Source organism: Plectropomus leopardus, chromosome 3, assembly GCF_026936395.1.
Source record: "Plectropomus leopardus strain MGB_pleo_1.0 chromosome 3, ASM2693639v1, whole genome shotgun sequence".
Classification (NCBI taxonomy): Eukaryota; Metazoa; Chordata; class Actinopteri; order Perciformes; family Serranidae; genus Plectropomus; species Plectropomus leopardus.
The window spans coordinates 39,001,964-39,024,919 of NC_142178.1; the positions used below are offsets into that span (position 1 = coordinate 39,001,964).

At 40.1% G+C, this 22,956-nt stretch overlaps 2 protein-coding genes across 3 annotated transcripts; both read left to right on the plus strand.

Moving 5' to 3' along the window:
• The first annotated feature begins 290 nt into the window (after nt 1-290).
• cct4 (chaperonin containing TCP1, subunit 4 (delta)) lies at nt 291-10,840 on the plus strand. The gene is made up of 13 exons (XM_088075027.1): nt 291-599; nt 2,097-2,149; nt 2,240-2,329; nt 2,467-2,575; nt 3,478-3,742; nt 4,662-4,794; nt 5,699-5,838; nt 5,933-6,029; nt 7,221-7,331; nt 7,471-7,601; nt 8,968-9,202; nt 10,456-10,569; nt 10,667-10,840. The coding sequence occupies exons 1-13, from the start codon at nt 482-484 to the stop codon at nt 10,679-10,681; spliced, it is 1,611 nt and encodes a 536-aa protein (XP_087931153.1). The 5' UTR covers nt 291-481; the 3' UTR covers nt 10,682-10,840.
• Nucleotides 10,841-12,008: 1,168 nt separating this feature from the next.
• Nucleotides 12,009-21,911, plus strand: fam161a (FAM161 centrosomal protein A). 2 transcript variants are annotated; one of them, XM_042485846.2, is made up of 7 exons: nt 12,009-12,289; nt 15,239-15,510; nt 16,785-17,990; nt 18,258-18,425; nt 18,505-18,604; nt 19,577-19,716; nt 20,362-21,909. In XM_042485846.2, the coding sequence occupies exons 1-7, from the start codon at nt 12,134-12,136 to the stop codon at nt 20,651-20,653; spliced, it is 2,334 nt and encodes a 777-aa protein (XP_042341780.2). In that variant the 5' UTR covers nt 12,009-12,133; the 3' UTR covers nt 20,654-21,909. The 2 variants fall into 2 exon arrangements, with proteins under 2 accessions (XP_042341780.2, XP_087931152.1); XM_088075026.1 differs by lacking the exons at nt 12,009-12,289; nt 15,239-15,510 and adding an exon at nt 15,517-15,739 and having other exon boundaries at nt 20,362-21,911.
• The last annotated feature ends 1,045 nt before the right edge of the window (nt 21,912-22,956 follow it).

Sequence of the window (22,956 nt, forward strand, 5' to 3'; positions counted from 1 at the left end):
AAAAATTCAAACTAAAACAGATGAATTATGTCTGACAAATTAAAGTAGAAATCAAAATAAAAATAAAATTTAAAACTATATTTAAATATAGTATAGGAAATATATGAATATAAATAAATATAATTTTCTGGACATATTCCCCTAGTTTAAAAAAATCCAACTCTACAACATGTTGCAAATTGCAAGAAATTTTTATTTATTTTTTTTATTTTTTTAAATTATTATTGTTATTATTAAGGTTTAAATCAGTCGCATCGGTAATCGACTCCTCCCCCCTGAATACGTCACGTCCGGGCAGTATGACAGCCGGGTCTTTCCTTCCTGCAGCCGCCGGTGGCTCTAGAAGGTTCTGATCGGGACCCGGTGGATAACTTTTAATCTGAGTCCATCCGAAGCCGAGCCGCGGTGTTCCAGCTCCGGGACCGCATCAGTTCCCCTCTGAAGACTTCCCCCGACATTTTCCACCGATTATCGAGTCAAGATGCCCGAAGCGGCGCCGGCACCGAGAGCCTCAAACATGAGCAAACACAAAGGAGGGGCGTATGTGGACCGCGACAAGCCGGCCCAGATCCGGTTCAGCAACATCTCAGCCGCTAAAGGTGGGCTAAAATATCGGTATTAAACTCTGCTAATGTTCAGCAGAAAGCCTCGGCTCGCGGGTCAGTGTGTGAGCCGGCTGCGGGCTGGGCGGGACCCGTTATTCACTGTCATTTTAAGCGTTGGCTTCAATTACGCACCAAATCTAATTAAGAAAAATATGAATTTAGTGATAAAAGCACACAGCAGTGACGATACAAAACCTAAAACGAGTCTATTCATTCAAACAATACTAATTTCTATTCGGCGTATATAACATGCAGCAGATATCATTCATTCAAATTAAAATCACCTCAGATTTGGGTTGCTCCTTTTAAACTTCTTCCAGTGTAACCTGAATTTACAGACACAGTTTTGTTATATACTGAGAATTTAGTGAGGAGTTTGGTTGGTTTTGTGTCGCTGCAAGATGCTCGTGACTCAACACAATTTGAGATTGAGCTAACTGTGTGCAGAGTGCTGCAGTACTGCACACGACCAGAGGCAAAGATGCAAAGATGCAAAGACAAATCACTGTGCGTTAAAAAAAACTAATGTTTGGATTTTTCAACAGACAAAACTGTGAAACTTAAATTAAAGCCTCTTAAATCATTGAACTCAGCAGGCTTGTATTTGGGACAGGTGTCAGTATGGGATGGGCTTTTAATTCTTTTGCTCAGAAAAGATGGAAATACAAATAAATTACTTATTTAACCCTTTGAAACCATGGCAAAGTGGCTTTATTTTGATTTTTTTTTAAAAAAAAAATATGGTAAGAAGGTAATGACCAACAAAACAAGAAATTACCCAGAAGAAATCTGTGAAAAGTAGAAGGAAATTATCTAAAAAAAAAATTTTTTTAAAAAAACCTAAAAAACATGAAATCAAAACAAAGAATAATTTTTTTAAAACATCATACAAAAATGACCTGGCAAAAAAAATCATACTAATTTTGTAAAAGAATTTTAAAATATATTCTAATGATTACAGATATGGTTCACTTGGCATTTCCCCCTTGTTTTTTTATTGTCTTCTACATCTATTAATCTTTTTATTTTTTTAGTATCCCTCTTATTTACTATACCAATAATGCCGTCGTCTTTGGGGCTCAGTTTCAGTAAAATTATGTGTTATGTCCATGTTGACAAAAGTTTAAACATATATACATTTTTGTACGCAGATCTAAGCCCCTTGTTGCTGGATTTTGACAGCTTGATTTTCTTTTTGAGTTCAAACTTTGGTTTTGTTTGTGAATTATTTGTGTTTTTTTCATTTTAGTAACCTGAAACATACACATGAAACATTTTCTGTGTTTGCTAAAAAGAACAAAACCAGCCTTTAATGTTAAAATGTGTTATTTAGTGTCAGCTTTATCAGTTGTAGCACTTGAAGGCATGCTTTAATTTCAACAACAGAAACACTAATGGATGGTATTTTTTCTTTTATTTCTTATTGTTTCATTTATTGATGTTGAGCTGATGCTCGTCACCTTTTTGACGCGTCCCCTGCTTGTCTCACAGCTGTTGCAGATGCCATCAGAACCAGTCTGGGTCCCAAAGGGATGGACAAGATGGTCAGTGGACAGATTTTGGCTCGGCGTTAACGTCACCAGCTCCGGCGTCACACGCGTGTTTCTGAAGCAGCTGCTGTGTTTGTTTTTCAGATCCAGGATGAGAAAGGTGACGTGACCATCACCAACGATGGCGCCACCATCCTGAAGCAGATGCAGGTGCTCCACCCTGCAGCCAAAATGGTACGCTCCGCCCGACACTCTCCGATGCTGCTGATTTCCTCCGCATCGAACACATGAACGCTCCTTTTTAAATCAGAATTTTCAGTTTTTTAACATGAGCTAATGTTGGATATTTGTCAAATTTGTGTGTGTTTCAGCTGGTGGAGCTGTCCAAAGCCCAGGACATCGAGGCCGGAGACGGCACCACCTCGGTGGTGGTGATCGCCGGAGCGCTGCTGGACGCCTGCTCCAAGCTGCTGCAGAAAGGTGAGAGCTGCGGCGGCGACCAGCACAGATCGTGCAGCCGCCGGCGCCGAGGCTGCTCGATTATGGCAAAAACCCTGATCGTGATTACTTTAGTCAATATTTAAAATCATAATCATTGGCCACAATTACACGACTTTGCAAACATGTTGCATTTATTAAACATACAAAACTTCAGTAAACAGCTTTAATTTCCCTTCATACTTTTCCCATCGAGCGTCTTTTAACTCCTTAATTTAATTCCTGTTGAGTTGCTTTGTTTAATGTGTCTTTAACTGATGACTGTGTTGCGGTGGATGTCGATGACGGCGTCCTTTTCTCCGTTAGTTTTTTATTATTTGGACACTTTGTGTTTAAACTTAAATGACGTGTGCAGACGCCACCATGTAGCAGATGTTGCAGGTGATTCGCCTCGTATCCAAACTGTTCCCACGCAACAGAATCTGTTCGGCCTGATTTCTTCACCAAACGCTGTCGCTCTTCAAGTGTCGAGCTCAGGCTGAGAGAAGGAGGGGCCAAAATGTGCCTGTCACTCAGGGCACAAGACAAAATAAGCGTACGTTTGCAAAACGTAATGTGGAAATATAATTGTTTTGTCTCGTTTATATTTGGTTAATTGCACGGCCCGAGCTGGGGGTTTTAATCTCACTGCGGGTGGGAGGGGACAGTCAACTAAACTGCAGGTCCCACAATGCATCTGCACACAGCACGTTATATCAGTCCAGACTACAAAGATATTTTAATTTGAAATGATCGAAAACTTAAATCGGCAAATTTTCACAATTTGCAGCTGAATATTTGGCGTTTTAGCTCTAAATCATTTGTAGGATTAATTTTTTGCACATCAGCCGCTCTCTTCTTGAATCGTTTCGGTTCTGATGTTTGCTCTTCGTGCCGTCGCTCAGGTATCCACCCCACCATCATCTCGGAGTCGTTCCAGAAGGCCGTGGACAAAGGCGTGGAGGTGCTGACGGACATGAGCCGGCCGATGCAGCTGAGCGACCGCGAGACGCTGCTCAACAGCGCCACCACGTCGCTGTGCTCCAAGGTGGTGTCGCAGTACTCCAGCCTGCTGGCGCCCATGAGCGTGGACGCCGTCATGAGAGTCATCGACCCGGCCACCGCCACCGGGGTCGACCTGCAGGACATCAGAATCATCAAAAAGCTCGGGTGAGTGCGAGGAACCCGCTGGTTCGGGTCACACATCTTTGTGAAGAGACGTTTTTAAATTTTAAAGTTAGTTTGCTTCTGTTTAATGATAAAGCATTTTTTTTCACCTGTATTTAATGCATTTTGATATTTTTGTTCGTGATCTTTTTAACTCTTTGTATGTACTTTTTATTCTTACTTTTTGGATAAAATTGTGTGTGTGTTGATGCATGTGTCCTAAATGTAGTCCAGATTGTGTATTTGAGTGTAATCAGTGAATTTCCAGCTCAGCTCCTACAATAAGTCTAAAATACACTGTGGAAACTAAATAGTTACATTCAGACTGTTCAGGTCCAAAAATGCTCCATTGAAACCCATTCAAACTGACATTTTTGATCCCACAGCCATCAGAGCAGAAAAACAGGACTTGTATTATTTCTGGGTGTCATTCTGGGCTTTTGACTCTGAATTTGTCATTTTGACTATTTTCCACCTGATGAGGTCATTAAAAAAAAAAAATTAGAAATTTAAAAAATCTACTAAGCATGTAGTATGTTGAAAACATTTTTTTGTGTTTTATTTCTTCCTCTAAAAACATGGTGGCATCATGACAAAAATCTGGCATTTAAAGGGTTTAGATTCATAAAATTAATAAATATTTGATGTTTATAATTAGGACTCATGTTGGTTAAAAAAATAAACTCAATAAAAGTAGAAAATAATATTGATGATTAATATTTTTTAAAACTTGATTTTGAAAAGCGTGTTTTGTGTGCAGAGCGATGCGAGTGTGTGTGATATTAAAGCGGGCCCTAAAGGGTTAAAGTAGGTTCTCTGTGTTAAGTCACCTGAGACTTTTTGTCTTTTGTACTTTATGAAACTCCAGACGGATGTGAGTGTCGGCTCTGATCTGGATTTCGTCTCTGTTTTGGGTTTTCAGGGGGACCATCGATGACTGTGAGCTGGTGGACGGTCTGGTTCTGACTCAGAGGGTCGCCAACAGCGGCGTGTCCCGCATGGAGAAGGCCAAGATCGGCCTCATCCAGTTCTGCCTGTCGCCCCCCAAAACTGACGTGAGTCAGCTGATCCGTATCAGCTCAGAGGGGAGGGGGCAGCTTCTCTTTTTGGGTCAGGGTTAGTTTGTTAGGCTTTAGGTTTTTTTGGAGGATTTTATTTCAGATTTTGTCGGCATATTATTCACCGAATTACAAAAAAATCATAATAATTAAAAAGACAAAGACCTTAAACCACAAAACAAAAAAACATACAAACACACAAAAAACATACATATGACAACCACAACAACTCACATGTAGACCTCACACCAAAAACCAAACTCAACTCACACACCTCACACACACCTCACACACCTCACACACACCTCACACACCTCACACACACCTCACACACACCTCACACCAAAAAATAACCTCACCTCACACACCTCTCACACACACCTCACACACACCTCACACCAAAAAATAACCTCACCTCACACACCTCACACACACCTCACACCAAAAAATAACCTCACCTCACACACCTCACACACACCTCACACACACCTCACACACCTCACACACCTCACACTTACCATTAAAGATCTGAAACTGCGATTTGTCATCGAAATGATCCTGAAATGATGTTTCTGGGCTTTAAAAACGATCCGTCACAGTATTTTTCCAGCTTTAAAACCCTTTACTGCACTAGAAGTTGCTGCTTGCATGTTTTTCATCTGTGCTTTCCTTTAATTTTATTTTTTATATTTAGTATTTACTTACTTTTTATAGTCTTTTTCTGTCCTTTAATGTGTGTACTTGCAAGTTTGCACCGGGGGGTCGAAGCGTTGAGCACACAATATTCCCCCCTGACCTCCTCTGTGTGTGTGTGTGTGTGTGTGTGTGTGTGTGTGTGTGTGTGTGTGTGTGTGTGTGTGTGTGTGTGTGTGTGTGTGTGTGTGTGTGTGTGTGTGTATAGATGGACAACCAGATCGTGGTGTCAGACTACGCGCAGATGGACCGCGTGCTGCGGGAGGAGCGCGCCTACATCCTCAACATGGTGAAACAGATCAAGAAGGCCGGCTGCAACGTGCTGCTCATCCAGAAGTCGGTCCTCAGGTACGCAGACCTCGTCGCCACGACAACAGATTCTGCCGTCAGAGTCTACAGACGTAAACGTGTTTGATGCTAACGACAAACTGTGCCCTGACAGAGACGCTCTGAGCGACCTCGCGCTGCACTTCCTCAACAAAATGAAGATCATGGTGGTGAAGGAGATCGAGAGAGAGGACATCGAGTTCATCTGCAAGGTGAGCGCGTGCACCGTGTGACGGTTATTATCGATGAACAGACGCTCAGCTTTTTTTCTCATCAGCTCAGTATCAAGAGCAGATATTTTAACATTATTACACACAAATTAGGGATCGACAGATTATTAGCCGATTATCGCAGCTGATATTAGTTTTGATTCAACTTTTTGTTAAAGGCATTTAAATAAAGTTTTGTGTTTGAGTTTGTTATATTCCAAATTCTACATTTTTGAATAACTGAATATCGTTCTGTTATTGTGGCCAACCAGTATTGATTATCTCGACATTTGGCCCGAACAGCTCAGACCTCAGTACCTGAAACCTGAATCCCTGTTTGGTTTTTGATAAAATCATAATTCCATTCAGGTTAGCCTATAGCTAAAATAAACCGTCTTTTATTTTATTTTTTTAATGTTTTACTGGTACAAAGAGATTTTTTTACATCATACAGGAACCGTATTAGATCACACTTTTTTTTCTCTAAAATGCAAACTCAATGTTCACATTTATAGAAACAAGACAAAAAGAAAAGAAAGAAAACTTAAGTCACCAAAACACATCATAGGGTGTGAAAAAATAATATTAATATAATAATAATAATAATAATAATAATAATAATAATCTTATAACGGTAATAATATAAAGTGAGAGTAGCTAAGTGTCTTGATGCATCTGTTATTGTATCTAAGTAATGTTAAACAATATTTTGGGAGCCGATCCCCTTACAGTAAATTCATAGTGAACTCTGCTTATTAATATTGCAACTAATTGCCTTTAAATGTATAAAAAAAAAAAAAGACAAATGGACATTTGTACTTATAAGTGGATAATACGATGACCTTTGCCTTTTTGTTAATACGTGTTATTTATGGTGCCTTTCAGGACGCTTAGAGTCACCTTACAAAAAACAACAGCAATAAAAAAAAGCATAAAATCACATTTCATATATGTCACTAAACAAAGAAAACATAAAATGAAAAAAAACCCTAAAAATACATAAAAGTTCAACAACAGTGAATTACACAGAATAAGCTGTTGTGTCAGTTTCGTCATTATTTTATCGTGTTTTTTAACTCCTACATGTAACAATAATATGTGACCAGAATATTTCTAATTCATATATAATTTCTTTGTAAACCCGTTAACCGTTTCATGACCGTAAAGTAAAACGCAGTCTCCCCTCCGCTCCAGACTCTTGGCACGAAGCCCATCGCCCACATCGACCACTTCACTCCAGAGATGCTCGGCACGGCGGAGCTGGCGGAGGAGGTCAGCCTGGACGGCTCCGGCAAGCTGGTGAAGGTACGCATCGGTCTGAGAGTTCGTGATAACGAATTTGGCGGCTCATAGATTTTTTTTTTTGACACATTGCACTCAACATGCACGTCCAGACGAGGCGGCGTTTACGCTTTAAGTAAACGTTTGGCGTTGCTCTCTGCAGATCACAGGCTGCAGCAGCCCCGGGAAGACGGTGAGCATCGTGGTCCGAGGCTCCAACAAGCTGGTGATCGAGGAGGCGGAGCGCTCCATCCACGACGCGCTGTGTGTCATCCGCTGCCTGGTCAAGAAGAGGTCGGTTGTTTCACAAACACGACAGCAAAGGAATCGTAAAGCTGAGAGGAAAAACACGCATTCCTGCCGCGTGAATCTGATATCTGATTACGTTTTTGTCTTTTCGATGTCCTCTGTCAAAGGCGCTCCTGCACCTGTTCGTCCTGCAGGAGCGTAACAAAAAGAGGAACAGCACTGCTGAACGCTCGCCGTTTATACACTCCTCGTTGTTTCGGCAACTTGGCCGGGGAGCGTTCACACATCTGAATTATTGTGACGGTTTTTCAAGCTTCATTTTGTTTTCACTCTGACTGTAAATAAAGATGGACGACACGCCCACACTGACCCCCGCTATGCTGGCGTAAGGTCAAAATATCCGAGACGCGGGCGGTGCCATCTTGCGAGGGTGATGTCACTGAGAGTCCTCATCTGCGCAGCAGCGATGTGCACAGAGGGGGAGTTTCCGCCAAAAAAAAACCAGTCTGACCAATCACGAGCAGCTCGGTTGAATGCGAGCATACGGATTGGCTGTCACAGCTGCCAATCACGCCCCCTTTTGTATAATTGAATAACTCATTAAAACTGAATGTATCATAAAAAACAAACACCTGAACAAACATCAGGCTGATGAGAACGACCTTCAGGGACAGAAACCGTCTTTGGGAAAAATTGATTTGGCGTGCATTATGAGTTTTTAGTTTGGCCCATTCACTAACATAGAGGGGCGGGCTTTATGACGTATACCGCAGACAGACACCAGGGGGCGATCCAGATTAAAAAGCCTCACTTTGGGGGAGCTGTCATGTCCATACAATCTTTGGTTGACTCATAAAAGCCAAAAAAGTGTTTTCATTGTGTTTTTGTGAATCGCCTTTAATACCACCTCATGGAAGCGTCAAAAGTTTTTTCGAAATTGACGTGTTTCCATTATTTTATATTTGCAATTTCCTTTAGTTTGTGGCTCAACAGGTGAATAAGAAAAACCGAAACTCTGTCTCCACTCTCTATTATCACCTGACGCCCTCAAACACGTGGAGACGGAGCGTTTTCCCGATATCTCTCTGTTCCTCGCCCCCTGTTGACGTGACTCTGTTAGATTGTACGTACGCGACAGAGGAGAGATTTACTACCTGTGATTTATTGTAAACCAACATTTGAATTTGGTCTATACGTCAGGACGTTTATCTTTTACACAGAATCCATAAACTACAAATTTTACACGTTTCTTGACTCTCTGGACTTTCCTGAAGCGATGCCGCCATGTTTCCAGGGTTTAACACTTAGCTGACTTTATTTTTGGGTAAACAATGAGACATATAGAATAGATACTGTGTATAATTACTGATGTCTTTTAATTAACCTTTCTTCATCTTCTCCTCCTCTTCAGGGCTCTGATAGCCGGCGGCGGCGCTCCGGAGATCGAGCTCGCCGTGCGTCTGGCAGAATACTCGCGCACTCTGGCCGGCATGGAGGCCTACTGCGTGCGGGCGTACGGCGACGCCCTCGAGGTGATCCCCTCGACGCTGGCCGAGAACGCCGGCCTGAACCCCATCTCCACTGTGACGGAGCTCCGCAACAGGCACGCTCAGGGAGACAAGATGGCCGGCATCAACGTCCGCAAGGTCAGCTCTCCCTCCATCCCCCGTTACACGTTCATGTTCACGAAGAAACAGAGCGAGGACGGAACAGAGATCGTGTGTTAATGCTGGAACGAACAGGAGGTTTAGTGCTGTTTTCTGTTCAGCGTCATTGTGAACTGAAGATCTTTGATGTTTGGACTCGAATTTAGACAAAACAAGCAATCTGAGGATACTGTAATGATTTTAATTTCTTCTCTGACATTTCAGGGACGAAACAATTTATCAGTTAATTATAAAAAATAATCAACAGATAAATTCGTAACTAAAATAATTCTTAGTTGCAGCTATTTCACATTAAAAAATGATACAGCAATAATATCAAAGTTCGCACGGTCATGAAAAACCTGGAAAAGTCAAATATTGTTTGCAAAGAGCATTTTCCAGGCCTGGAAAATTTTTGGAAAAATAGACATGTGATGTGTTCAAGGACAATCAGAAATGTAAAAATCTAATGATAATTTCTGTTTTTACAGTTTCCTGCTGTAATAATAATAAATGGTCTAAATTTTTATGATTTTTATAGGAAACATGTCTTTGAAAGAATTTTATTTTCTTTAAAAATCACCAAAATGTTTTTTAAGGAAAAAAGCCCCCCCCCCCCAAAAAAAAATCATTTGAAAAAAAAAACAAACGTGTCTTCCAAACTTGGATGTTTTCTTGAAAAATGGGGGCTAATATAAAAAGAAAATAAAACTCATTTAAAGTTATATTCTTCTCCTCTAAAGCCAAAATAAAAAAAAATAAATAAACATAAGTCCCTCCCCAGTGCTTAAATAAGATATTTGATATGCCTCCCCCCTGAATATTCAGGTCTTATCCTGTTCTGACACTATTTGTTTTAACAATAAATACTTTAAAGATAAAATACAATAATAAGTTATCAGTTACAAGATAAGCAAGAAAAAGAACAGACAGATGAAAATATTTACATCAGTTACACGCCGATGATAAATGCAATTGGGAAAAATTGCACTTTAGTATAAGGTGTTATATAGTAATGAAAAATTACCGAAAAGAAGTATCAACAGTATTCAGAGAATCTGCGGTCTTGAAAATCTGCCTCAAAATCCTGGAAATTTATTGGAAAAATCAGTATGAAAGTAAATTTCCGGTAATGATGCTGCAGCATTAACAGCTTCCTCACCGCTCTCATCACAATAGTCTGTTCTCCTAGTTTATTTTGTTTCTGTCGTGGCCGCCGCGTCTGACTGGTTTACGGTCTGTGCTGATGACAGGGAGGAATCTCCAACATCCTGGAGGAGCTGGTGGTGCAGCCGTTACTGGTTTCCATCAGCGCTCTGACTCTGTCCACGGAGACGGTCCGCAGCATCCTCAAGATCGACGACGTGGTGAGACTCAAACGCCGCAAACTGTGCATTCAGTGAATCTGTTTAACAGATAAATTTCTGCACTGATGATTTGTCTGAATCTTGGTTTTCGTTGCAGGTCAACACTCGGTAAAGAGAGTCGAGTCTGTCCGGTTAGTTTTGTCCACAAAGCCTGCTCGCACGCGAGGGATCAGAGGACTCTGTCGACGTCAGTTTGTTCAGATTTCCACTGTAGTTGTTACGTTGCATAATTTAATAATAAAAAAAGGCTTCTTTTTTTGTTGACACTCCAGCTGCTGCCTGTGTGATTGTTTTGCCTCAGAATAAGTTAAACCTGTGGGTCTCGACCTCGTGGCGCCTCAGAGAGTTACGAGTAATATATACGGAGAACGTGAAGGTACGAGGGCTACACGGTGTGCTGAAAAATTAAAATGACAATGCAGTTTCTTTTAGAGATACTATGATTGTAAATTTTAGGTTCCCGCATGTCAAAGGCATAAAACGTTAAACAATTTAAATACTGTTTACGTCTCCGAAGAGCATTACGTTTTGACATTTCGGTGATTTCTGTAGCTGCAAGTATGTAGAAGTAACAGTCGATCAAAAAATATACAGAGGTAAAATTACTTTTCGACCTGTTTAAAGCTTAAATGAAATCTGTAGATAAAAGTGTTCAGAGCAGTCGATTTTCAAAGTGAAGTTAATTAACCCTTTGAAACCTGGAGCGTCATCGTTTTTCTTGTGCTGCTTTCAGACGTCTTACGCGTATTTAAAGCTTTGAACTCTGAGCAAATTGATGCAATTTCTTTAAAAACATGGGAAAAAAGCAAAAAGCAACTTGGTAAGAAATGTTCTACAAACTGCAAATATTTAGTAGATTTAGAGAATTAAAAAGCTTTAAGATGTCTAAGGAAATAAAAGCTTCGGGAAAAACGTAGTGATAATTAATGAATGATTAATGATAATTAAATAATTTAAATTATGTTACAGGATTGTTTGTGTGTGTGTGTGTGTATATATATATAGAGAGAGAAATTATGTAACAGAATTTTATACTGTGTATGTCTGTCAAACAAAACAAAGAAATACATAATATATTATTATTTATTTTCAGTTTTTATTTTTTCGTTTATTTTATAATTCTCAGGTTTTAGGACATTTCTATGATTTAAGGACTGGATTTATAATTATTAGTTTTCTGGAACGTTTTATTAATTTCTTGCTAATTTTTGTGTAATTTCTTTTGGCGCTGACTGGCTTTCTCATGTTTTTGAAAGAAGTCAAGCCAATGTGCTCGGTTTTCAGATGGTTAAAGTTTACTCTGTTTTGCAGAAAGAAAAACATCACTTGATTACTTTTATACTTGAAATAACTTTTATTTTGTATGGAACCAAAATATGTCCATTTCCTGTCCCGCTCCGTCACTTCCTTCCCAACAGAACTCTGCCCCGCCCGTTGCTAAGGAACCACCTGCTGCTTGGAAACCGTCACTCAGTTTTCGGCACGCGGACAGAAAACACTAGTTTTTCTGTAAATAACGGATTTAGATTTTTTCGTTAAAAAGTGGGAGTGATTTCCGGTCGCCATGGCGAACGCTCACCGGACAAACGTCCTGGTCACGTCGTGTCTGAAGACGCCGGTAGACCCGCACACCAAGGCGCCGTTAGCCTCCTACGAGCGGGAGAGAGCGTTACCGTACACGGCCACGGGTCTCATGGACAACCGGGACTACGAGAAGGAGGTAGAGACACCCAAAATCCACTTCAATCACCTTTTATAGTATTAGTTTAATACACCCACTCAACTGTTGTACAATTACTGCAGACAACTTTTTCATTTTATGCAACTTATTTCTGCTTTACTGCGTCTCAGGGAGAGAAATACTGCGTTTTGTACTGCGTCTCATGGAGATAAATACTGCCTTTTGTACTGCCCTCAGGGAGAGAAATACTGCATTTTGTACTGCTCTCAGGGAGAGAAATGCTGTGTTTTGTACTGCTCTCAGGGACAGATACTGTGTTTTGTACTGTGTCTCAGGGATAGAAATACTGTATTTTGTACTTCTCTCAGGGAGACAAACGCTGTTTTGCACTGCTCTCAGAAAGAGAAATACTGCGTTTTGTACTGCCCTCGGGGAAGGAAATATTGTGTTTTGTACTGTGTCTCAGGGAGGGAAATACTGTGTTTTGTACTGCGTCTCAGGGAGAGATATACTGTGTTTTGTACTGCATCTCAGGGAGAGATATACTGTGTTTTGTACTGCATCTCAGGGAGAGATATACTGTGTTTTGTACTGCTCTACTTTTAATTTGCTTTCATAGGTATTAATCATGAATACTAGAAACCTACTTTTTACATAAAAACATCGAGGAACTAACGTTTAAACACTAAAATGCTCTCAGGCTACATGTATTAGTTACTGATAAAAAAATATATTTAAAAAATCAAAATATAATATTCTGTAATGCTCTACTCTGACACCTTAACTATGTTTTGAAGATAGTTTGTTTTATTCATAGGGACTGTTCATTATTTATGAGAGGGGAAGGAGTGGTGATTTAACTTCATTCAGCTGTAAATATTGTATTTTGTATTTATTTTAACTACTTTCAGAAACCTAAGAAACTATGAAATATATTGAACAGATCCCTAGTTCCCCCGAGGTATTTCTTCTGACTGAAACTGAGTATTTCTTTATATTTCAGATATTATGAAACACCTTCAAAATGGTTAAAAACTAAGATAAAAGTCTGACGACCGTGTATATTTTCATAATAGTTTTAATGTTTCCTTGCTGCTGATGTGTTACAGTAGCATCTAACGCTGAGAAAGTGTCAAATGAAATCAAACAGGATCCATCCATCATTTAACACAATATTAAGTTAGTTTAGATCAGCGCCGTATAAAATTAGAATTTTTATTTTTATGCAAAAAAAACAACAAACAAATAAAAATATAAAGCACTGCAAAGATCTGGGACAAAACTAGAATGATCCTCTCATGCACCACAGTTGAAATATTTAGTAAAATACCTCAGATTTAATATTTCTTTCACATTGTTGATGCTGTCAGCAACATTACAGCCAGTTAATCTGGAGAGTAAAGACGCGTCGCTGCCCGTTTTTCACCAGTTAAATCAACGCTGCTTTCAGATTTCACGTGTTGTTCCCTTCCTTCCACATTACAGTACCGAGTTAATGTTTTAAACTTCATCTTGTATAATTTTATTCAGTTTTTCGTGTGAGGCAGATCTCGTCCCGTTAACAGGCAGGTGACGGTTTCAGGTCAGTCCATGTGGTGGACAGGATTTGGCCCGTGCAACTTGTTGCTATTTCTGGATTTCCGTCTTGACTAGATTACCAGACGTCACGTTCGGTTCATAATCCCAAACGCTTAATTTGTTTTTTGGACGCTGCAGTCCCGCAATGCAGCAGTCGTCCCACGTCTCTGAGGACAAACACCTCATGGTAATGTGAGTCAAAAGAGACAGAGACCTGATGCGGGACAGAGACCTGTGTGTCTGCTGAGCTCTGTCAGGTAAGCTGCCCTTTGTGCTCCTCCATATGGCCCCACGCCGCCGCTGAGCCGGGTCTAAGAGGCTTAGACCCGGAGGAGCGCGGCGAGCACGGCGGCGCCGCTCCACGAGGCCTGCTGCCCAGAAAATATATCATCAAATATAATCATTCAAAACACAAATTTAAGTTTCAGGCTACCTAAAATAAATGAGGGGATACTGAATTTGCTTTATTTGGGGGCCACTTTGCAAAATGACAAGAGGTCAGGGGCCAGTCTCAGCAGACCCACACGTTTCTAGGATTTTAGGACATTTCTCACATTTTAGGGCGTTTCTTAGACTTTAAGACATTTCCTGGATTTTAGAAGATTTTTAGGATTGTGGGAGATTTCTAGGATTTTAGGATGTTTCTTGGATTAAGGGCATTTCTAAGATTTAAGCTTATTTCCCAGGTTTTAGGAAATTCACAGATTTTGTAAAGTTTCTAAGATTTTAAGACATTTCTCAGATAGTAGGACATTTATAGGACTTTAGGACGTTTCAGGGGTTTAAGTACATTTCTTGGATTTTAGGAGATTTCAGGGGTTTAAGTACACATCTTGGATTTAGGACGTTTCTAGGATTTAAGATAATTTCCCAGGTTTTAGGACATTCTCTGATTTTAGAAAGTTTCTAGGATTTCAGGGCTTTTCCTGGATTTAAGGACATTTATAGGATATTTCAACACTTCTAGGATTCAAAGACATTTCCTGGACTTTTAGGAAATTCATAGGATTTTAGCACATTTCTAACATTTTAGGACGTTGAGGGTTTTAGGACATTTCACAGATTTTAGGATATTTCTGGGATTTTAGGACATTAGGTCCTCTGTTGGGGGTGTGGGGGATCCTCCACTGGCACTTTTTTTGATAATTAAGCTCTATTTTGATGCTTTTTTATGCACTCTGGAGACTAAAGGTACAAAAACAATTCTCAGAGTGAATTATTTTATTTTCACTGTGAATTTGAAAATGGTTTGGGGGCCAATGGCACGCTATCGGGAGCCAGATTTGGCCCATGGGCCATAAGTTGAGCACCACTGCTATATAATATACAGGTCAAATCATAAACTGTTGCTGGTTTCCGTCCGAGGTTTCTCCTGTTAAAAGCTTTCTGGGACTTTCGTCCTCTTTTCAGCTGGAGTACGAGGACTCGGGCTCTGATTTCTGCGACGAGGACTATTTGGCGAAGGGCGGTTCTCTCATGATGACTGACTGCAGAGCGGCGGGAGACCGCCTCGACCTGAGCGAGATCTTCTTCTCCAACGAGGAGTACTACAGCAAGCTGGAGGAGCTGAAGAGGGCCCACCTCCGCACCATGAGCGAGCTGGAGAGCATGTACCGGCGCAAACTGCAGCTCAAGGCCATGGAGCCTCTGGACGTGATGATGCCGGAGACGGGCCGGCACAGGTGGGCTGATTTCAATCCGGATTACGTTAGAGTTGACTGTGATAGCTTTCTCATATCTGGATGTTTGTGTCTTTTAGGGCTTTAACCCTTTAAAACCTAGTTTGTCATCAGTTTACTTGTGCTGCGTTCAGACGCCTTTCACGAGCTTTTCAACCCTCAGAAACACGGGCACAAGGCCATGAGCAACAGGACAAGAAATGATCCACAAATTGCAAGAAATTAGTGAAAGGTAACTAATAACATGTTCAGAAAACTATATTCATAATCATACTACTACTTTTTTAAATTAAGGTACAGAAAAAAATTCTAGATATATTTGTTAATTTTCTGCACTTTTTTCGGTCATTTTCCTGCTTGTTTTTGTTTTTTTACTTTTCTTTTTTGCTTATTTTCAGGTAATTTTCTTGAAACGTTTTACTTATATTTAGCTGCTTTGTAGACCATGTGTTGTTGCACACCAGCAGTGATGCATGTGTGAATCCCTGATTTTACTCCTCGTGGCCTAAGGAGGGTGCTGTGTCAGCATTTCATAGCTGGACAGGTTAAAGAACCATTTCACCCAAATCACAGTGAGCTCTGTTTCTTAGTCACTGCTGGTGCTAATTTGCCTCGCTGATAGTTTTCGAGATATGAACCTCTGAAAGTCTTGTCATCTCACTGCGATGGAGATAAACTGCTTTTTGTTTGTGCTGCTAATAACATTGAAAATGTTGTTTGAAAAACTCTAATCGTCCTTCCTTTGCTAATCGTCTAAGCAAAGGAAGCTGGAGTAGAGAGCAGTGACGATGTATCGGGGCCGCGATGAAGACTGAGTCTAAACTCATAGTGGCTAAGCTCATTTATTAACCCTTTGAAACGTGGAAAAATTCTTTTTCTTTCTTATTTTTTTAAATAAAAAAACGGATTAACGGTAATGGAAATATGTACACGTGTTTATGCATTAATAGTTTTTCCTTCATCTATTCTTGGTTTTAATCTATTTTAATTAATTTTCAAAGTTACAAATTTCATGCTAATTTTGAGTAATTTCTCATCAACTTGCTCATTACCTCCTCCCAGTGTTTTTTTTTAAACAACAACAGTTAGCTCAGGTTTTAAAGGGTTAAGGGCAATAGTTCGGCCTATATTTACTTACACGTTTCAGGGCAATCATTTTCCTGGATTTTTAAAAGTCAGGTCAGCCTGTCGGATATTTCGGTGTGTGACGAGGAGAGTTTGAGGGACTGTGAGGCGCTTTGTCGTATTAACAGTCACGGTTTGGTTTTCTCCGTCAGGCTGCCGTGGGCCATCAGCAGCCCGGCAGCTTCACGCCGTTTGAGGAAGTCGCTGTCTGCCGTGGAGCTCAGGAGGGGCTCCGCACAGTCCGACTCCTCAGACGAAGACGAGGCTGTCGGTAACGACGTGGAGAAGGGCCTGCTCTTTTCTCCCAAAGAACACATCAAGAACATGTGGCAGGACTTCAAGCTGTCCCCTCACCATCGCCACCTGACGTCCTCCTCCGTGCACAGCCTGCCGGCGGACTACAAGAGACCGCGGAAGGGGAAAGAAAAGAAGAGGCAGAAAGACGGAGAGCGGGAGCAGTGGAAACACAGGATGACCGTCCCCAAACCTTTCCAGATGATGCTGCGCGAGGCCGACAGGCGAAAGCGCGGCATAAAGACGCGTTCGGAGGTGGAGCAGGAGAACGCAGAGCTCCGCCGGCAGCTGGAGGAGCTGACCGAGTGCCAGAGGAAGTTCCGTGCCAGCCCCGTACCGGCTCACGTTCACCTCCCGCTGTACGGGGAGCTGCAGGAGCGCAACGAAGAACGGCGGCGGAGAAGAGAGCGCGAAGATCTTCGGAGCATCCAGAAGCCGTTCAGCTTCCTGGAGAGGGAGCGTCTGAAGAAGGAGCAGAAACAGCTGCGTCACCCGCAGCCGTCCGACCAGGAGAAACTCAAACCCTTCAAGGCCAAGCCGGTGCCCAAGTCGGTGTACGCCGCCGCATCGGGGGAGCAGATGAAGGAGGAGCAGCTGTACCGCTCCATCAAGATCCAGATGAGAGCTGAGGAGATGCTCCACAGCGCCTCGATGCCTCCCAGCATGCTCGAGCGACGACTCAGCGACCGCAAGAAGAACAGAGACGGCGCCGCTTCAGGGGACGACACCTTCTCGCACAGACCGCATATCAACAAGGAGGTGCCCGACTTCGACGCCAGCTACAGACGCTTCCAGAGACACCTGGAGAAACACAAAGAGGTGAAGCCCACAACAGCGTGCGAACCCTTCGACCTGAGGACGTCACACATCACCTCGCACCGTGACCGCATCCTGGCCGACATCGAGAAGGAGCAGAGCAGCCCTCGGTTGACGCGCTGGCCGTACGTCAGCCCCGGGCCGACTCGGACGCCAAACTCCAGTCTGTGCTCGTCGCTCTCTGGCAGCCTGGAGATCCTGCCCACCAAAGTCACAGACGCCACCAAAAAGCGCCATGAGGCCGTGAGGTACCGTTTTAGATCTCCGAAGGCTTCCACCGTCGTAGTTGAGATAGAGACCGCCTCAGAACTCAGATGTCCTGTTTAGTTGTGTTTGAAACCCCTACAGGATGATTTTTTTGGAACTCCTTTTCCCAGCATCCCGCAGTGTGCTCACACCCCACGCCCTCTCCAGCTCCGTTTTTACACCCGACTGTTGCACCCAAATCCTCGACTGTCTGCCCCCATCCCGTCCAAACCTTCCCGCGTCCGTGACCAGGTTGTCTCCCCGAGCAGAAAGGTGCTGGAGCAGAGGAAGAAGGCCGAGGAGGAGGAGGAGCGCTGGAGGGAGAGGCAGAAGCTGAGGGAGAAGAAGCTGCAGAGGGTGGTGCTGAAGCGCGCCCAAGCCAACGACCCCCACCTGGCTCTCGCACAGACGCACCAGACCAAACTCAAAGAGTTCAGGTACTTTAAAAACAACACGCCGGCAGCTTCAGCTGAGCTGCAGCTAAACAAAATGATCCCCGATTCTCGTTTTCTGCAGGAAGCAGGAGCTGCAGCGCAGGAGGGAGTACCAGCAGGAGGTCAGAGAGATGCAGCGGAGAGTGAAGGGGCGGCCGCTGCTGCTGGAGCAGGTCGCACAGGTGAACACGGTCCTGAGCCGTCACTCAGACAACACAGAGACGGACATCACCGTGTCCATGTCCCGCGTCACGTCTGCCGTCACACACACATTCAGGCCAGATTTCTGTTTCACCACAAACAGCCTCGGTTCCAAATTTCTGCCTTAATGCAGTCGAACGTTTACACGAAAAAGAACAAAATCAATAAGAATGTTTTATTTTTTGACATTTTAAAAATTATTTTTTATTTATATAATAAGTAAAATATGTATTTTTTATATTATTTCATTTTCATTTTCAGCACTTTTGGGGGTCATTTTCTGGTATGTTTTTTTCTTGATTATTTTCAGGATATTTTCTGATTATATATTTAACTTTAACACATATTTCTCACAAATTTTTTTTTTTTTTTTTTTTTACAGACAGATGATTTGTCACAGATGATTTAAAGATTTTTCTCTCTACCAAACTACACCCGGCAACCACATTACTGTGCAGACAGAAGCATCATTACAGCTCTGTCATTATTACATTTCACTGTTTCTTATGATTTCATGTGACACATTTATACATTAATTGATTAAAATTTGACAAGAAAAAGACCTGGAAATTATTTCTTAAAAAGTCTAGAAAACTATGGTCATAACTGTCATGATTATATATTTAAAATTGTGTTTTACCCGTTGCTTATTTTCAGGTCATTCCCTTGTAGTCTTTTTATTTATTTCTTGCTCATGTTTCTGTGCAGAGGAGAGCATCATTACTGTCATTATTGCTGAAATGTTGTTGTTGAAATGTTGTTTTAAATTCATGTGACACACACACATACACACACACACACACACACACACACACATCATAAACGTGGGCATGCATATATCACAGACTGATGAAATCTAACGATGTAAGAGTATCTGAGTGATATTTTGTAATCTAACAGCTTTGATAAACATGTCATTGTTCACACCGACTCTGAACGTGCTTTAATCACAGAGAAACGCCAAACTGGCAGCGGAGAAGCGCTACGCGGACGCTCTGCACGGATGTGATCTAACTGAGGAGTTTATCAGCAGTAAGGCGGTCAAATCAGGATCTGCACGCAAAACCTCACCGTGCAGCGACAGCAAACAGAGGTGAGTCTGTGCAAACATCTGGGAGAGACTGCAGGGAACGATGTGGTCAATAAAATGTATACTATATAACTATAACTATCATGCTTTTATATTTTCAATTATGTTACATAAAACAATTAAAACAAACATTTTTTAATTTTCAGCACTTTTTGGGAGGGTAATTTTCATTTGTTTTTTTTTTTTGCTTGATCATATTCAGGTAATTTTCTTGAAACTTATTAACTTATTTCTAGCTGCATTAATATTATAATATAATGCATGTCAAAATAAAATAAGATCTAAATAGAATACATAGAATGCATCTTCAAATGGATAAAACCCACTTGATAAAACTTGTAAAATTAAGACAAAATAAGGTTAAACGTTGTTTGCACAGAATGCAAAACATTATATGAAAAAACAAATAAATAAAATAAAACCCACTGACATTATTATTAAAAATAAGCATAAAAATAGAGTGTATAAAATTAAGTAAAATATAACATCTTAAAGATGTGTAGCAGTACAGAAGTGCAAAGCAGATAAGTTAGTTAAAGTTTTCTTTTAAAAATATTTAGCGAGGTGGCTTCTGACATAAATAAATAAGAGAAGAATCATATTTCAGGCCTTACAGTGTGAATGACTCTCTGTTCTTCTGTTTGTTAGTGACCCAGAGGACCCCGACATGGGATACAAACCTGTTTACTACAGAAAAGTCTTCCTGGATGATGATGACGACATGGAGTCGGACAGACGGGACGGAGGGAGCAGCGCGGCGTCGCCAAACCACGGCGATGGAGACGACGCCAGCAGCCGCCAGTCAGGGCAGGATTATCATGGAGATGATGCCGATGAGCAATATTCAGATGAAAGTTACCATTACTCAGACGATCATGAGAATTATTCAGACGACAGCGAGAAAGATGCCGACACCGCGCAGCAGGAAGCAGGGGAGTAATGTCATCAAATGTCCAAAAGTCTGACGGAGAAAACGGAGCAAATCAAGAAGAAACACGGGAGAAGACACGTCTTATTCCCTGAAAGATAACATGCTGTATTTTATGTAAATATTATACTCATAAGAATGGAAAATGTGACATCTTTAACCCACAGCAACATTGATTTGATTTGAAATTACCTCCTTGATTATTATATTTCGTCACAACATATTAACCCCTTCAAACCTGGAATTGGCTTCATTTCTTTCAAAAACATCAGAAGCAGGCAAAAAAAAACTTAGAAAAATATGACCAAAAAATATCAAGAAAAATTACACAAAATTACCCTTTTTTTTTAATTTAAAAAACCAAGACAGAAAATGACCTGAAAAAGTGCTAAAATATAATAATAATTTCTGATAATTATAATAATTATATATATATATATATATATATATATTTGTATTTTCCTTGAGTTATTTGAACATTTTCTAATGATTCTCTTGTTTTTCTCTTTTTTTAATAGCTAATTTTAAGGTGATTGTTTTGTCATCTTTTACTTTTTTTGGCAATTTGTGAGACATTTTATGGGAAGTTGCTTATTACCTTTTTTCTGACCTTTTTGAAAGAAATCACACAATTTTTCTCAGTGTTTCAAAGGTTTAAATGCTTGGGAACGGCACAAGAAAACTGATGACCATCCAGGTTTCAAAGAGTTAAACACTCATTTAACACTCAGCTCTAGTTCTCATTTATGTGCGATTTTGGATGCTTTTGAATCACCTGCATCGTTCCGTCAAATGTGAAGCATTGTGGGTCATGATATTTATTTTTTAAAAAATCACATTTCAGCCACCTCCATACTCTGATGTATAAAGTACAGTCCTGTATATCGTAAAGGTCATCTTTGTTCTATTCAGTGCTCCCAGTATACCAAGACATTGATGGCACGTCCCAAATCCATACGACATACTGTATTTACTGTCATACTGTTTTAGCAAAAATATCAACATACTTAAAGATTTTATTCTACTGGGAAATAATACAACATGGGATGCCAATCAACCTGCCACTTTTGAATGTCTCAGTTTTATTGGCATCATAGACCTCGTAGAATCAGACCTCTTAAATAAACGTATATTTATTGCCATATGTATACATATTCATTGATTTTTAGTCGTCATAAGTGTCAATGTGACACTGGAAGTCCTGCAATAAAGCCACTTATTCAAAAACAACACTTGTTTTATTTTATAATGAATTTAAGCTGTGCTCATACATTAACTTTTCTACCTTTCCACGATTTAAATGTACTTAAAGAACTTGAAGTAAAAGTATTCATGGCTCGTACAGTTGCTCTGATGCCAAGTGAAGAGAATTACAGCGGTGGAAATATAAAGTATTTAAAATAGAAAGATAAAATATGTGCAATATGCTACAATGTTAACATTAGTATGTGAACAGTCTAAAATATAAAATGTGCAATGTGCTGAGTATGTAAAGCATGTAAAAATGTAGAAAATATGTGCCTTTTGTTTTAATACAATGAATGAACTATTATGTTAAGCTGGTTCAAGTATAAAAATAAGTATAATGTATACATGTATAATGCTACAATTGTACATTGTAGCATTATACATGTACAATGTACAACACTATATATATATATATATATATATATATATATATATATATATATATATATATATATATATATATATATATATATATATATATATATATATAACAGTATGAGTGTGAGTATTTGACAATGCAGAAAAATAATGTATATAAAGCAATGTTGCTGCTAAACATGAAAAAATCATTTTTGTTTTCATCTAAAAACAGTGGCAGCATGAGAAAAAAGGCATTTAGAAGTGTTGAAATCTAAATATAAATGAATATTTATAATTATATAATATATATATAATATAATATAGAATATTAATGATTAGGACTGATTTGGTCAACAAAAAATTAACTCAATAAAAGTAGAAAATCATATTAATGTGTAATATTTTTTTAAAGCTTAATTTTGAAAAAAAAAACTGGAGCCCAAAACCTCCCCAACTTCCCAAAGTATGATAAAAATAAAACAGATAAATGAAATAAATAAAACATAAACAATAGACAAACTCTTGGAATAATAATATTAGTAATGTACAGAAAGTGGAAAAAAGGAAAATTAGATAGGAATGTGGATGACTTAAAATTGCAGTGTTCATGTGCATATTCCTAAAATAAAAAGTAGATAAAGTGCATTTTCAATATCTTTTATATTTGAGTACTTGCATTAAACTTTTATTGAGTACTCCCAGAAAAA

What these genes read in the sequence shown, in the direction of transcription:
- cct4 (XM_088075027.1), top strand. Translation starts at nt 482, where the DNA reads ATGCCCGAAGCGGCGCCGGCACCGAGAGCCTCAAACATGAGCAAACAC. An exon ending in CAACATCTCAGCCGCTAAAG is followed by an intron (nt 600 to 2,096) that starts GTGGGCTAAAAT and finishes CTTGTCTCACAG; the next exon opens with CTGTTGCAGATGCCATCAGA. An exon ending in TGTCGCCCCCCAAAACTGAC is followed by an intron (nt 4,795 to 5,698) that starts GTGAGTCAGCTG and finishes GTGTGTGTATAG; the next exon opens with ATGGACAACCAGATCGTGGT.
- fam161a (XM_042485846.2), top strand. Translation starts at nt 12,134, where the DNA reads ATGGCGAACGCTCACCGGACAAACGTCCTGGTCACGTCGTGTCTGAAG. An exon ending in AAGCGCCATGAGGCCGTGAG is followed by an intron (nt 17,991 to 18,257) that starts GTACCGTTTTAG and finishes CTCCCCGAGCAG; the next exon opens with AAAGGTGCTGGAGCAGAGGA. An exon ending in ACCAAACTCAAAGAGTTCAG is followed by an intron (nt 18,426 to 18,504) that starts GTACTTTAAAAA and finishes CGTTTTCTGCAG; the next exon opens with GAAGCAGGAGCTGCAGCGCA.